Genomic DNA, 14,805 nt, shown 5'->3' on the forward strand with positions numbered 1-14,805 from the left:
CTCCAGGCCCTCTGGTCCTGACAGTGGGACATGATGAGAAACGGATGGTGTCCTTTGAGCCTTCTCTTTTTCTGGGTCACCATCAATGTTCCATCATTTCTTTCGGCACTGAGCAAATTTGAGGTCTGCTGAGTACAAACTTGAACCTTGTAGAAATTCTGTGCAACTTCTGGCGCTTTTACTGTGAACATTGGCTGTACCCGCCTTTTAAGTTTTAACAGTGGCAAAGTAGACGACTGTGGCTATTTGATCATAATGCAGGCCCTACAAGAGTGGCCTACCATCAAAAACAATGGAGAAATGCATCCCATAACATTTTAACATGGAAATAGCTATTGAAAGCTGTTCTATGATACAGCCTACAATAGCAGCCATTGCGGTGTTCATTGTAAGCCTACATTCCATGAGGCTTTTGAAAACATGCAGGACCTGACATTAACCTGTTTAGCCACTTGTCCTTCAGACATTGAGGTAACTGAAAATGTAGTTGTAATGTGCTTAATGCAAGAAACCACTTTACAAAATAAAATGTATTATTATCCTCATACATTATTAGAACGAATAATCATATAAAACTGTATGCTACCCTCACTATTGGCTTCTTAGCTTGTACAAGCCTGTCTTAAAATAAAACACTGCCCCTTCAAGACGTAAACAGCTCTTTGCCTGACTCGCTTTCCTAAATGGCCAGAAATGTACACGTTTGGGGCAAACAAACTAGTAAAGATGAGTGAAGTTCACCTTTGTGCGTCTCTGTGCAGGCTGGCAATTGTGGGCGGCAGCCCTGGGGAGCTGCGTGTAGGAACATTGGTCACAATCTAAATTAAGGGTCTGTGTGTAGTGCCAGAATTGTGGTTAAACACTATTTTACTGTGTGTCCACCTGGCAACAAACCGCATATTGACTAATTATTATGGCAAAAACAGAACTACTACATGTTCTCCTGTCATTGTTATCAGATAGGATATTGTCCTTGGGGGTCTGTTCGCTTGTCTCTTGCTTCCAGAAGTGCTCTAATGGTCTGTGGAGAGAGTGTGTACCCTTTCTGCCAGGGTAATAGAATAAATCAGTGTTTTGTATCCGTTGTCAGCCTGGTCACTTTTGCAGTTTTCATCTCTGACTTATTGTTTATTGCATTTCACTCAAGTGTGTGATTGTGGCAGGTTTGGTGTTGCTCATCGTTGTCTGATATTGAGGCAAGAAATGGCTGATGCTTAAGAATGTCATTGTCGTCAAAAATGAAACACTCCTAGTCATGGTTGAGGGTGTCACTCTGCCGGAACAAAATCATCAGCACACCGCGAAGAGAGGGAAGGAAAATAATGTTTTCTCCATGACAGGGTTTGTTCTCACTATGGATACTTTTATTGCATAAGTTTGAAACGTAAGCACTCTGGGTCAGGAAAGAACATGCATAGACAAAAATCAATTTCAGTGCAGCGCAGGGAAGAGTGAGATGAACAAATCAGTAGAGCGTCTTGAATGTAGAATTAAATGCATCGAAACCAAGTGCCAGTCAATCTTCCTAAGACATTGAACTCTACCTATATTGTCTATGTTTTTCCCTCTTGCATACTTGGCAGGGAGTGCTTTGCTTCCTGTGTCTCCTTGATAGTCCTAAATAAGTCCACCTGAGTGCTTGGCTGGCCCGTGGGCACTGACTCCGTCTGCACCAAACCTTATTAATAGCAGAACCGCCTTTCAAATGAAAGATCACTGAACACAGATGGCGCTGAGGGCAAGGGATTTGAAAGGACATGTTTTCACTGTCATTGGTTCTGAGGATGATAATAGCTGGCCCAAAATGGACTTGAATTGAATCACAGTCCCAACCGCTTTATTAGTGATGTTGTCCTCAAGTCTCAGTCAGAAGCCATGAATGAGCCAGCCTTTGATTAGTGAAGACTGATATTATCCCCATGCCATTATAATTGTTCCTGTCACATCGTGTGTGTATACACACACACAGTTGAAGTCGGAAGTTTACATACATACACCTTAGCCACATGCATTTAAACTCAGTTTTTCACAATTCCTGACATTTAATCCTAGTAAAAATTCCCTGTCTTAGGTCAGTTTGGATCACCACTTTTATTTTAAGAATGTGAAATGTCAGAATAATAGTAGAGAATGATTTATTTCAGCTTTTATTTCTTTCATCACATTCCCAGTGGGTCAGACGTTTACATACACTCAATTAGTATTTGGTAGCATTGCCTTTAAATTGTTTAACTTGGGTCAAATGTTTTTCTGGTAGCCTTCCACAAGCTTGCCACAATAAGTTGGATGAATCTTGGCCCATTCCTCTTGACAGAGCTGGTGTAACTGAGTCAGGTTTGTAGGCCTCCTTGCTCTAAAAACGTCCGTCTACGGCTCTGAATTTGCAGCTTTTATTTTAATGAGGTTTCTTTTGGCCTTTTCACTTCCTTGTCCCTGTCTCTAGGCTCCTTCTCCGTCCTATAGTAAGATGGTGCAGAGTGTGTAGTTATAGGTTCTGAAGAGAGTTACTGGGAAAGTGTTATCTCCTGCAGCAGTGCCTCTGGTCGCTCTGTTCCTCTGTCTCTCTCTCTCTCTCTGCGCCCCCCCTGTGCCCTCCTGCTCCTAAGGCCCTGCCAACACTGGGTCTGAGTCACCCTACAGCACATGGCACCTGATGCCCTCTCCCCTTGCCCACACTCCCTCTGTTCCTCTCCTCCCCATACTGTACACAAGCCATGCCTCTCTTGCCTCCAGCCCTGCCCCTCTGCCAGCCTTCCCTTCCGGTCCTGGCTTTGGCATTGCTTGCCAGTGTGATGCCATCCCATTCCCCATCCTATTTGTCATTACCATCACAAAACCTTGTTGGCAAAATGGTTTCTTTCTTCTCTGCTCTCCCTGTCAGAGATGAAAGGCTCTCTCCAACTTTCTGTAAGTCAATGCTGGCCTTCACCGACAAAGCCTTATCAAGATACAGCACAGAGCTGTTTTTGCTGTTCGTATTCTTTATCCATTTGAATTGTTTTGTGTTGCTTCCTCTGGCTGTTGTGCTGTGGTTAAGTGTAGTCCAGTGTCCTGAGGTCTTATTGTCTGGCTGTGGTGGGAGGTTGTAATTGGTTAGAGGAGGTGTCTTGATTCATGTGTGGTGCTAACTGCACAAGAAGGGTGAAATTCATCGGCCACCCCACAGACACTATGCCTCCCCACTCGTATTATTATTTTTTTATAAACAAGATCCGTTTGAAAATTATAACTTTGTTTCTTTTCTCTTTCATGAGATAGACAGAAGTTTGCATCATCTTTTGTTTTCTTACTTTTTTGTTTGCTTTAAAAGACATCTTTCTTTCATAGCAGACCCACTCAGCTCTCCCCTCCAGCCACATGCGCACTACTGCCTTAACACCAGGCCAACACCAGAGTCTCATCCACAGAACTATCTCCTCTTCTGTAGAGACCATATGTTGCCTCCAGCTATGGCAGTGAAAAGGTCCCGTTCAAACATGCTCTTCACGTTGATGGAGAATCTCTGTTTATATGGGTCTTTGTCCGGTCCAGTAGACTCTCTCTCTCTCCAATGTAAAGCCTTGAGGGCCCTTTTTATTTTCCCTTTATTTAACTCGGCAAGTCAGTTAAGAACACATTCTTATTTTCAATGACGGCCTAGGAACAGTGGGTTTACTGCCTTGTTCAGGGGCAGAACGGCAGATTTTTACCTTGTCAGCTCAGGGATTCGATCTTGCATCCTTTCGGTTACTAGTCCAACGATCTTACCACTAGGCTACCTGCCTCCCTATTCTTGAAAAGCACATATTCCCCACCTCTGAGATGGCATATACCATGTCTTCTCAGGCCAAGAGTGGTAGCAGTCCATCACTTGCTGGCAGATGGATGGGAGGTATCATCAGGCCTGTGATGGACTGTTGTCTGGCTGGAGGATGAAGTATGGCACGTTAGACTGTCTCATACCACAGGTACAGAGACAGACCCAGACACCACTGACCATTCAGCGCTGAAATATGTCTCACTGTCACTCAACCGTTAACGACTTAACCTTCTTTAGGACACTCCACACTTTCCATAATGCCTCCTCCATTACACATTAATGACTATTGCAAATTAATGTCCGTCGCTCCAAGATGTAGTACATTTTCGGGAATTCTGCACTGATTTGTAGCAGTCACCCGTAGCTGGTATTAAGTGCTATTCAGCACTTTCATCTCCTGACACCTGGGATTCACAATTCTCCTCCATAATTCTGGAAATAATAAAGTTTTAAATGAGTCTGGTCCCACCTATCCCACCCTTCCCTGTCGGCTGGTCCTTGGTATTAGCATTCAGCCAGCACTGTACCCTTCCCTGTCCCCAGTGGATGGCCTCCTTGTGCAGGTAGAGGCTGTCTACATTCTCTGTCCTGTCTCACACTTATTTCACCAACATTGATCTCTTTGTCCTGCCCTCACAACCCATGGGCCCACCCTGTAAATACAGCACAGAGGGAAGGGAGAGCTGAGGGTGGAGTTAGGGAGGTTCATGGGAGGGGTCAGAGGTCCTGGCGATGGAGAGTGACTGGAGCAGATCGGTTTTCTGAGTGGAACATTTCTCCATCTGTATCTTTCTGTCTTTCTGTCCCCACTTTGGTGTCCTGATTGAGCTCTCACCCCCAGGCCCTGTTAGAGATTATTGTGTCTGACTGTGTGAGTTCTATCCTGCAGGCTCCTCTTCAGATGACATGCCACTGAAGTGACTGGCCTTGAGATCACACGTCACTCAACCTCCACTATCATACATGGGATTGTCAGAGAGAATGGGATAGATGGGGAATAGAGAGAGGGGGCTGATGCCACTGATGATTGCAACTCTCGATAAGACCTATCTTTGTTATGAGGCAATCGGTACTACGATGGCCTCATAGGATTTCAACTTACATTTTTTATTTTGGGGTTTGGTGTATATTGGGTGGAAAGGGAATAAATAGCCTCATGTTCTCATGAAAACAGAGTTTTATCTCTTTTCATCTTGGAAAAATCCAATTGTATTATTTGTCATTTATTTCCCATGCTGTGGACCTAGAAAAGCATAAATGTGGAAGTATAAACACAACCCAAACACACACTGGTTTGTGAATATGTTGTATAAAGTGATTCCAATGTGTTTTAAGATGATCACTCCCTCTCTACAGAGCATCTTCACCTTGATGTTGGGCCCTTTCGTCTTCTTCGATGCTCAGAAGACTAAATACCTCCAGATCCTCACCTCACTCATGCGCTGGATCGGTAAGAGTAACCTATCTTACCTTAAGGTATACAAACACCATAGGCTGATAAAGGTTGCTCTGGACAGACTCAAGGCACGCATCTTCAAATAATCACATTAAATGTGGATCTCAATTTGTTTTGTAGGTAGAGCAATTCAAGCTGTGAAATTCCCAGGAACTTTATCGAAATGGTAAATCTGTCATGGGTATTTATTTAGGAAGTGCTTTAATGTGCATTATCTCCAAGTTTGTTTGCATGATGGAGGGTGTGTCATTCCTTCGATTAAATATCACACTCCATTATCCCTGGGTCACGGTCTCACGCCTTCTCCCAGATTGCTCTTTGTCACTGTTGCAAATGTTTAGGAAAAAAACACTTTATTCCACCTGGCTGACGTTCTGAACCTTGGTGGGAGCAGTCCTCCTCTTCATCTTCCTCTTTCATTCCTCTCCCCTCTCCTCTCCGTGGCTCCTGTGCCTGGGTCCGTCGATCATACGGCAGTCCCGCTCCGTGTCCTGATTCCCATCTCCTCTCATCCCTCAGCCTGACAGGCCTGACAGCCCATCCCAGGCCTGATTGGACCGTCACTCACAGGGCGACGGACAAAAATAAACCGCCCGTCCTGGACCTGCTGTTAAAATCACAACACTACTGAATCATGGCTCTGCCGCCACCCTCGTGTGGGCATACTACTGGCACCCATAACAACACACAGGGCAGACACACACACACAGACGCGCATGCGCACACACACACACACACACACACACACACACAGTTGCGTGCACATAAACAACACACACTGTCCATTATCTGGCTATCGACAAAGCACCCTGGGATTCTGGCTACACCCCTCCCACTCCCTTTAATATCCCCGCCCTCCCCTGGCTCTACCTTTGATTGATTGGCTGTGTCACCTCTACAGGCCTCTCTACAGCACCAGCTAATGATTCAAAATGGCCGTAGTGGCAGCTCTTTGTTTCCTTACTGCACCGGTGCCACAGAGCATGGGGATAGATGGCCTGCCGTCAAAGTATAGGGCACTGAAAGCTGAGGTGTTTATGCAGCCATCAAACACAGGGTTGGAGACCATTTTAAATCCTATAAGACAAACATTATGGGCCCGAAGTTTAGGAGGTACAGACGGCTGAAGAAAAATGAATGGGCTAGACAGCATGCTTGAGTCCTAAATCTCTAGTGTCAACAATTTTGTATTTTTTTTTAGTTTAGGTACATTTCTAATGTTTAGCTCATCTCAGAGGAATTAACAGGAGACCTAACCTAATTGATCAATTTATCATGCCAGGTAGTCCTGACGCATGGTCCTAGGGCTCAGGTCCTCCGAGAGAGAGAATTAGAGAGAGCATACTTAAATTCACAGGACACCGGATAAGACAGAAGAAGTACTCCAGATATAACAAACTGACCCTAGCCCCCCGACACATAAACTACTGCAGCATAAATACTAGAGGCTGAGACAGGAGGGGTCAGGAGACACTGTGGCCCCATCCGATGAGACCCCCGGACAGGGCCAAACAAGAAGGATATAACATCACCCACTTTGCCAAAGCTCTACACAATATTGTTCTGCTGAGGTATAATAAATATATATACAGTGGGTCAAAAAAGTATTTAGTCAGCCACCAATTGTGCAAGTTCTCCCACTTAAAAAGATGAGAGAGGCCTGTAATTTTCATCATAGGTACACTTCAACTATGACAGGAGAAAAAATCCAGAAAATGACATTGTAGGATTTTTAATGAATTTATTTGCAAATTATGGTGGAAAATAAGTATTTGGTCACCTACAAACAAGCAAGATTTCTGGCTCTCACAGACCTGTAACATCTTCTTTAAGAGGCTCCTCTGTCCTCCACTCGTTACCTGTATTAATGGCACCTGTTTGAACTTGTTATCAGTATAAAAGACACCTGCCCACAACCTCAAACAGTCACACTCCAAACTCCACTATGGCCAAGACCAAAGAGCTGTCAAAGGACACCAGAAACAAAATTGTAGACCTGCACCAGGCTGGGAAGACTGAATCTGCAATAGGTAAGCAGCTTGGTTTGAATGGATGATCCAGAAGAAGATTGGGAGAATGTCATATGGTCAGATGAAACCAAAATATAACTTTTTGGTAAAAACTCAACTCGTCGTGTTTGGAGGACAAAGAATGCTGAGTTGCATCCAAAGAACACCATACCTACTGTGAAGCATGGGGGTGGAAACATCATGCTTTGGGGTTGTTTTTCTGCAAAGGGACCAGGATGACTGATCCGTGTAAAGGAAGGAAAGAATGAATGGGGCCATGTATCGTGAGATTTTGAGTGAAAACCTCCTTCCATTAGCAAGGGCATTGAAGATGAAACGTGGCTGGGTCTTTCAGCATGACAATGATCCCAAACACACCGCCCGGGCAAAGAAGGAGTGGCTTCGTAAGAAGAACTTCAAGGTCCTGGAGTGGCCTAGCCAGTCTCCAGATCTCAACCCCATAGAAAATCTTTGGAGGGAGTTGAAAGTCCGTGTTGCCCAGCAACAGCCCCAAAACATCACTACTCTAGAGGAGATCTGCATGGAGGAATGGGCCAAAATACCAGAAACAGTGTGTGAAAACCTTGTGAAGACTTACAGAAAACGTTTGACCTCTGTCATTGCCAACAAAGGGTATATAACAAAGTATTGAGAAACTTTTGTTATTGACCAAATACTTATTTTCCACCATAATTTGCAAATAAATTCATTAAAAATCCTACAATGTGATTTTCTGGATTTTTTTTCTCATTTTGTCTGTCATAGTTGAAGTGTACCTATGATGAAAATTACAGGCCTCTAACAAATTTTTAAGTGGGAGAACTTGCACAATTGGTGGCTGACTCAATACTTTTTTGCCCCACTGTTTATATGGAGTACAGGGAACATAAGGTTGAATATATTATTATAGATCTACTGTCTCTTTTATATTATGACATTTCAGCTAGATCTACTGTCTCTATTATATTATGACAGACCAGCTAGATCTACTGTCTTTATTATATTACAACAGACCAGCTGTATCTACTGTCTCCATTTCACTTTGGCCATTGTTGTGGGCCTGCCCTCCCCTCAACAGCCTCAAATAGGCTATTTCATGTGGGTTGGGGTGGGGCGGCAGACACATTTCATCACTTTTCATTACATTTCATTACATCATTTCATCACATTACATTTTTATATATTGCTTCTAAAATTTAAAAAAATCACAAATAATATTTTATATTATTAATTTCAAACAAGGGCATTAGCATGAAAATAATTTACCAGTCCAAAACGGTGACATTGTTCCTCTTCTGCAGGCACGTTACAGATTATACACAGTGGCTACAACGGTGTCCTCTCCGTTCAAAAAAATATTCCTCCACTTGGGAATCGCTAAATGAATCGTCCTACAACAATCTCTGTCTCACTTTTCCGATCAATTTCTTCTAATATTGTGCGTACATCTGTATATCTAGACTTAGATTTAGCTTTCCCTGACTTAGTCGCCATACTGTTTGATATATTATCAGCTGAATCTGCGCATTTACCAAAACAACGCTGTGCGTAAAATGCGTAGCTCCTTCCGAAATAAAACTTCAATAGCGAATGACTCTCTTTACGCCGGAGTTTACGACATAGGTTGGTCTTCCAACACACAACCATTGCATATTGTCATTTACCTCAGCTCATTGGCTATCTACCCAGCTAGATTTCAAGACGATCAGTGGTCATTGGGTTAAAATACAGTCAATCAACGAAACCGTGGTCATATCATTGGTGCACAGTGATGTCATTACTTGTTGTCTTCAAATCGGTTTATTTCAGTCAATACGTCCCGCGAAATGGCCCATCAGGTTTGGTTGTGTTACAAACAAACCAGTTGATTGCAATGAAACCAAACATGACTGGAAAAGTCACGTTTTGTGTGGGTTATTTACCTGGAATGTGTCGTCAAATGAAATGAGACGGAATTCACGACACAAGCGGTTCACAAAATGTTTCGTGTTTTAAACGGATTTTATCAAACAAAAGATCATTCATTGTGTAACAATGAGCATTGGGATTGCAAACAGACGAAGATCGTCAAAGGTAAACAATTTATTTTAATGCAGTTTGTGATTATGTTATGCCTGTGCTGGTTGAAATTGTTTTTTTTATGGGGCTCTATGCTCAGATAATCGCATCGTATTCTTTCGCAGTAAATCCAGTTGGATTAGCAAGATTCTAGGCTTTCGATACATTTGAGACACTTGTATTTTCATGAATGTTTAATATGACCATTTATGTAGCGATCACCGTATGTTGTGGAATTTCAGCCTGCTACCATGTTCCGTGCTCAGAGAGGTTAAGTACTGCTTTTATTTTTTTATTTTTTCATGAAAGGCAAGTGGCTGTCTGAAGACGTATTCAATTGATTTTGCCCTCTGAAATTCGTGTTGAAGAATTTTCTGGCAATTTATGTGGTGCCGTTATCAGGACTGGGGCAGCATAGCCTGTCTGACCTCTCCACCCTGTCTCTACAGTTTTTCTAGTCTCATTTTGACACAGAAACAGCATCTGTCTGTACTAGATTTGCTACTAAACTGTTAGGGATTGTTTGTCTGGCTATACCAGCCTATCCAACTCTGAAAGAGAGAGCTCACTGACAATGGTCTCAAGAGTAATTGGATGCGCAATAAAAAATAGAACCGGAAAATGGATAAATGTTACTCCATTCGGTAACGCATAAATACACTGAACAAAAATATAAACGCATCATGCAACAATTTCAAAGATTTCACTTAGTGACAGTTTAAGGAAATCAGTCAATTGATATCAATTCATTAGGCCCTAATCTATGGACTTCACATGACACAGACTACAGCTGTGCATTTGTTGGTCACAGATACCTTAAAAAAAAGGTAGTGGAGTTGTCAGAAAACCAGTCAGTATCTGGTGTGACCACCATTTGCCTCATGCAGCACGACACATTTTTTTTTTGCATAGAGTTGATCAGATTGTTGATTGTGGCCTGTGGAATGTTGTTCCACTGTGTGAAGTTGCTGGATATTGGCGGGAACTGGAACATGCTGTCGTACACGTCGTATCCAGAGCATCCCAAACATGTTCAATGGGTGACATGTCTGGTGAGTATGCAGGCCATGGAAGAACTGGGACATTTTCAGCTTCCAAGAATTGTGTAGAAATCCTTGTGACATGGGGCTGTGCATTATGCTGAAACATGAGGTGATGGCGGCAGATGAATGGCATGACAAAGGGCATCAGGATCTCGTCACGGTATCTCAGTGCATTCAAAATGTGATTGTGTTTGTTGTCTGTAGCTTATGCCTGCTCCTACCATAACCCCACCGCCACCACGGGGCACTCTGTTCACAATGTTGACATCAGCAAACCGCTCGCCCACACATCTGCCCGGTACAGTTAAAATCGGGTTTCATCCGGTCTCAGAAGATCTGCAGGTGAAGAAGCCAGCTGTGGAAGTCCTGGGCTAGCATGATTACAGGCCAGTTGGACGTACTGTCAAATTCTGTACACTGATGGCTTATGGTAGAGAAATTAACATTCAATTAATCTGGCAACAGATCTGGAGGATTTACTGTGGTCAGCATGCCAATTTATGCTCCCTCAACTTGAGACATCTGTGGCATTGTGACAAAACTGCACATTTTAGTGGTCTTTAATTGTCCCCAGGGATGTAAACAAATTTGTACACAACATTTTACTGAAATACGCTATTTGTGCATATGGGACATTTTTGGGATCTTTTATTTCTGCTCATGAAACATGGGAAGCACTTTACATGTTGCGTATATATTTTTGTTCAGTGTATATATTCGTTTTTTATGGCATGATGCTCTGGCCATAAACTTAAAGCGAGCGAGTGGGTTCAGCACAAAGGGTACCACTTCAAGGCAAATTATTGATTACCGAGCCAATGCATCATCAGCCAGAATGTATTCTTCTTCTTTTTCTCCATGACTGTTATTAAGTAATTTATACAATCTTTAGCTGTCCTTCATAGGTAACCTATGTTTTCCAATTCTTCAAACGTTTCCCATTTAAAAGCGATTTTGATTATGTATGTGGTCATTTCGAGGGCCTTGTCTGCTGTTCCCACATGCTTCAAGAGGGCCACCATTGTTCCTGTTCCCAAGAAAGCTAAGGTAACTGAGCTAAACGACTACCGCCCCGTAGCACTCACTTCCGTCATCATGAAGTGCTTTGAGAGACTAGTCAAGGACCATATCACCTCCACCCTACCCGACACCCTAGACCCACTCCAATTTGCTTACCGCCCAAATAGGTCCACAGACGATGCAATCTCAACCACACTGCACACTGCCCTAACCCATCTGGACAAGAGGAATACCTATTTGAGAATGCTGTTCATCGACTACAGCTCGGCATTCAACACCATAGTACCCTCCAAGCTCGTCATCAAGCTCGAGACCCTGGGTCTCGACCCCGCCCTGTGCAACTGGGTACTGGACTTCCTGACGGGCCGCCCCCAGGTGGTGAGGGTAGGCAACAACATCTCCACCCCGCTGATCCTCAACACTGGGGCCCCACAAGGGTGCGTTCTGAGCCCTCTCCTGTACTCCCTGTTCACCCACGACTGCGTGGCCACGCACGCCTCCAACTCAATCATCAAGTTTGCGGACGACACAACAGTGGTAGGCTTGATTACCAACAACGACGAGACGGCCTACAGGGAGGAGGTGAGGGCCCTCGGAGTGTGGTGTCAGGAAAATAACCTCACACTCAACGTCAACAAAACTAAGGAGATGATTGTGGACTTCAGGAAACAGCAGAGGGAACACCCCCCTATCCACATCGATGGAACAGTAGTGGAGAGGGTAGCAAGTTTTAAGTTCCTCGGCATACACATCACAGACAAACTGAATTGGTCCACTCACACAGACAGCATTGTGAAGAAGGCGCAGCAGCGCCTCTTCAACCTCAGGAGGCTGAAGAAATTTGGTTTGTCACCAAAAGCACTCACAAACTTCTACAGATGCACAATCGAGAGCATCCTGGCGGGCTGTATCACCGCCTGGTACGGCAACTGCTCCGCCCACAACCGTAAGGCTCTCCAGAGGGTAGTGAGGTTTGCACAACGCATCACCGGGGGCAAACTACCTGCCCTCCAGGACACCTACACCACCCGATGTTACAGGAAGGCCATAAAGATCATCAAGGACATCAACCACCCGAGCCACTGCCTGTTCACCCCGCTATCATCCAGAAGGCGAGGTCAGTACAGGTGCATCAAAGCTGGGACCGAGAGACTGAAAAACAGCTTCTATCTCAAGGCCATCAGACTGTTAAACAGCCACCACTAACATTGAGTGGCTGCTGCCAACACACTGACACTGACTCAACTCCAGCCACTTTAATAATGGGAATTGATGGGAAATTATGTAAATATATCACTAGCCACTTTAAACAATGCTACCTTATATAATGTTACTTACCCTACATTATTCATCTCATATGCATACGTATATACTGTACTCTATATCATCGACTGCATCCTTATGTAATACATGTATCACTAGCCACTTTAACTCTGCCACTTTGTTTACATACTCACCTCATGTATATACTGTACTCGATACCATCTACTGTATCCTGCCTATGCTGCTCTGTACCATCACTCATTCATATATCCTTATGTACATATTCTTTATCCCCTTACACTGTGTATAAGACAGTAGTTTTGGAATTGTTAGTTAGATTACTTGTTGGTTATTACTGCATTGTCGGAACTAGAAGCACAAGCATTTCGCTACACTCGCATTAACATCTGCTAACCATGTGTATGTGACAAATAAAATTTGATTTGATTTGATTTAAAAAGGATGTGTTATGCTCTCAAGGCATTAATTGTCTGTCCTGTTAAAGATACTGTGCTTTATCGTTGCCCTGCAGCAAGAAAATGGGACTCTGGAGTTATTCATTTCACCTGTTATCCATTTTATCACGTGTCCTCTGACTCATCTCCTCACTCTGATTTAGCTCCACTCTTTTCACCCACTGAAGCTGCTGAATTGGACACGTTGTTGGACCTGAATGCATACGCGTGTACTGTAGCATAGCTTATGTCTTGGCGAAGGTTGTGACTTAACAAAGCTTTGGTCTCAAGGGAGGAATTTAATACCAACTTAACGATATAATGAAACTAATAGTAAACCTCTTATTTCTGTCACGATGATGGGATTCATGATTGTTTTAAGATGTCATTAGTATGCACTGTGAATACGTCTCTGGATTAGGCCCATGGTTTTACACCTTCAGGTACCAGGTATCTTCGAATCATCCTGTGACTCCTTCTCCGCACCTTAAAGCCCCCAACAGATCCTCATTAATGTTAATGAAGAGTTACTAACAAAACAAAACCCTCAAGTGTAAGAATATTTCTTTTTTTATGAGACAGCTTATGAGGAGACTGAGAATGTCTTAAGACGTGTTTGAAACTCGTAACAAGTCCTCCAGGTTTTTTTGTTTTCAGTCAAATGATTTCCATAATGACACTTGATGTTGTACAGTATGATACATTTTTAGACAGCAATTATATTAATGTTCTTGTCACTCTGAAACCATATCACAACATCGAACCACATTATTCACATTTTTCACAGGATTCTCACCTATTGACAACTCATATATTTTAATAAGCAATTAGAACTACTGAGTTTTTCCTTTTTTTGCCAACCAGTATGCAGTTATCCTTAAAATATAACTGCATTATAGCAAACTGTCTTACAAAACTGACAGTGCATGTTAGTCACCTTTTTCTTCATTTTTACATTAACCTGCATTTGCTGGATTTAATTACTTTCCACCACTATTTGTCTTCCCCATTTGCTGGATTTAATTACTTTCCACCACTATTTGTCTTCCCCATTTGCTGGATTGAATGACTTTCCACCACTATTTGTCTTCCCCATTTGCTGGATTTAATGACTTTCCACCACTATTTGTCTTCCCCATTTGCTGGATTTAATTACTTTCCACCACTATTTGTCTTCCCCATTTGCTGGATTGAATGACTTTCCACCACTATTTGTCTTCCCCATTTGCTGGATTGAATGACTTTCCACCACTAATTGTCTTCCCCATTTGCTGGATTTAATTACTTTCCACCACTATTTGCCTTCCACATTTGCTGGATTGAATGACTTTCCACCACTATTTGTCTTCCCCATTTGCTGGATTGAATGACTTTCCACCACTATTTGTCTTCCCCATTTGCTGGATTGATTGACTTTCCACCACTATTTGTCTTCCCCATTTGCTGGATTTAATTACTTTCCACCACTATTTGTCTTCCACATTTGCTGGATTTAATGACTTTCCACCACTATTTGTCTTCCCCCACTGAGGACATGACTTACATAGTAGTCCATATGTGTAGTCCTCTTGTAACTCCATCTCCTGTCCCGGTTGTGATCCCATCACTCAGCTTGTAGCTGCTTCTGTCCATGGTCCCACTTGGTCCCACTTCGCTGGAGCCATTAGAAACTATTTGTGTAGCCCTGTTTCCATACCCATTT

The 14,805-nt window shown here is 43.1% G+C and overlaps 1 protein-coding gene across 1 annotated transcript in view; it reads left to right on the forward strand.

The window, feature by feature from the left end:
• LOC110538549 (transmembrane protein 104) overlaps nt 1-14,805 on the forward strand; it is a 75,802-nt gene that overhangs the window by 47,857 nt on the left and 13,140 nt on the right. The window contains exon 9 of the mRNA XM_036938635.1: nt 5,156-5,249. Within this exon, the coding sequence (XP_036794530.1) occupies nt 5,156-5,249 (94 nt within the window). The remainder of the gene's footprint in view (nt 1-5,155; nt 5,250-14,805) is intronic.

The sequence above is a fragment of the Oncorhynchus mykiss genome, chromosome 12 (genome assembly GCF_013265735.2).
Source record: "Oncorhynchus mykiss isolate Arlee chromosome 12, USDA_OmykA_1.1, whole genome shotgun sequence".
NCBI classification, from domain to species: domain Eukaryota; kingdom Metazoa; phylum Chordata; class Actinopteri; order Salmoniformes; family Salmonidae; genus Oncorhynchus; species Oncorhynchus mykiss.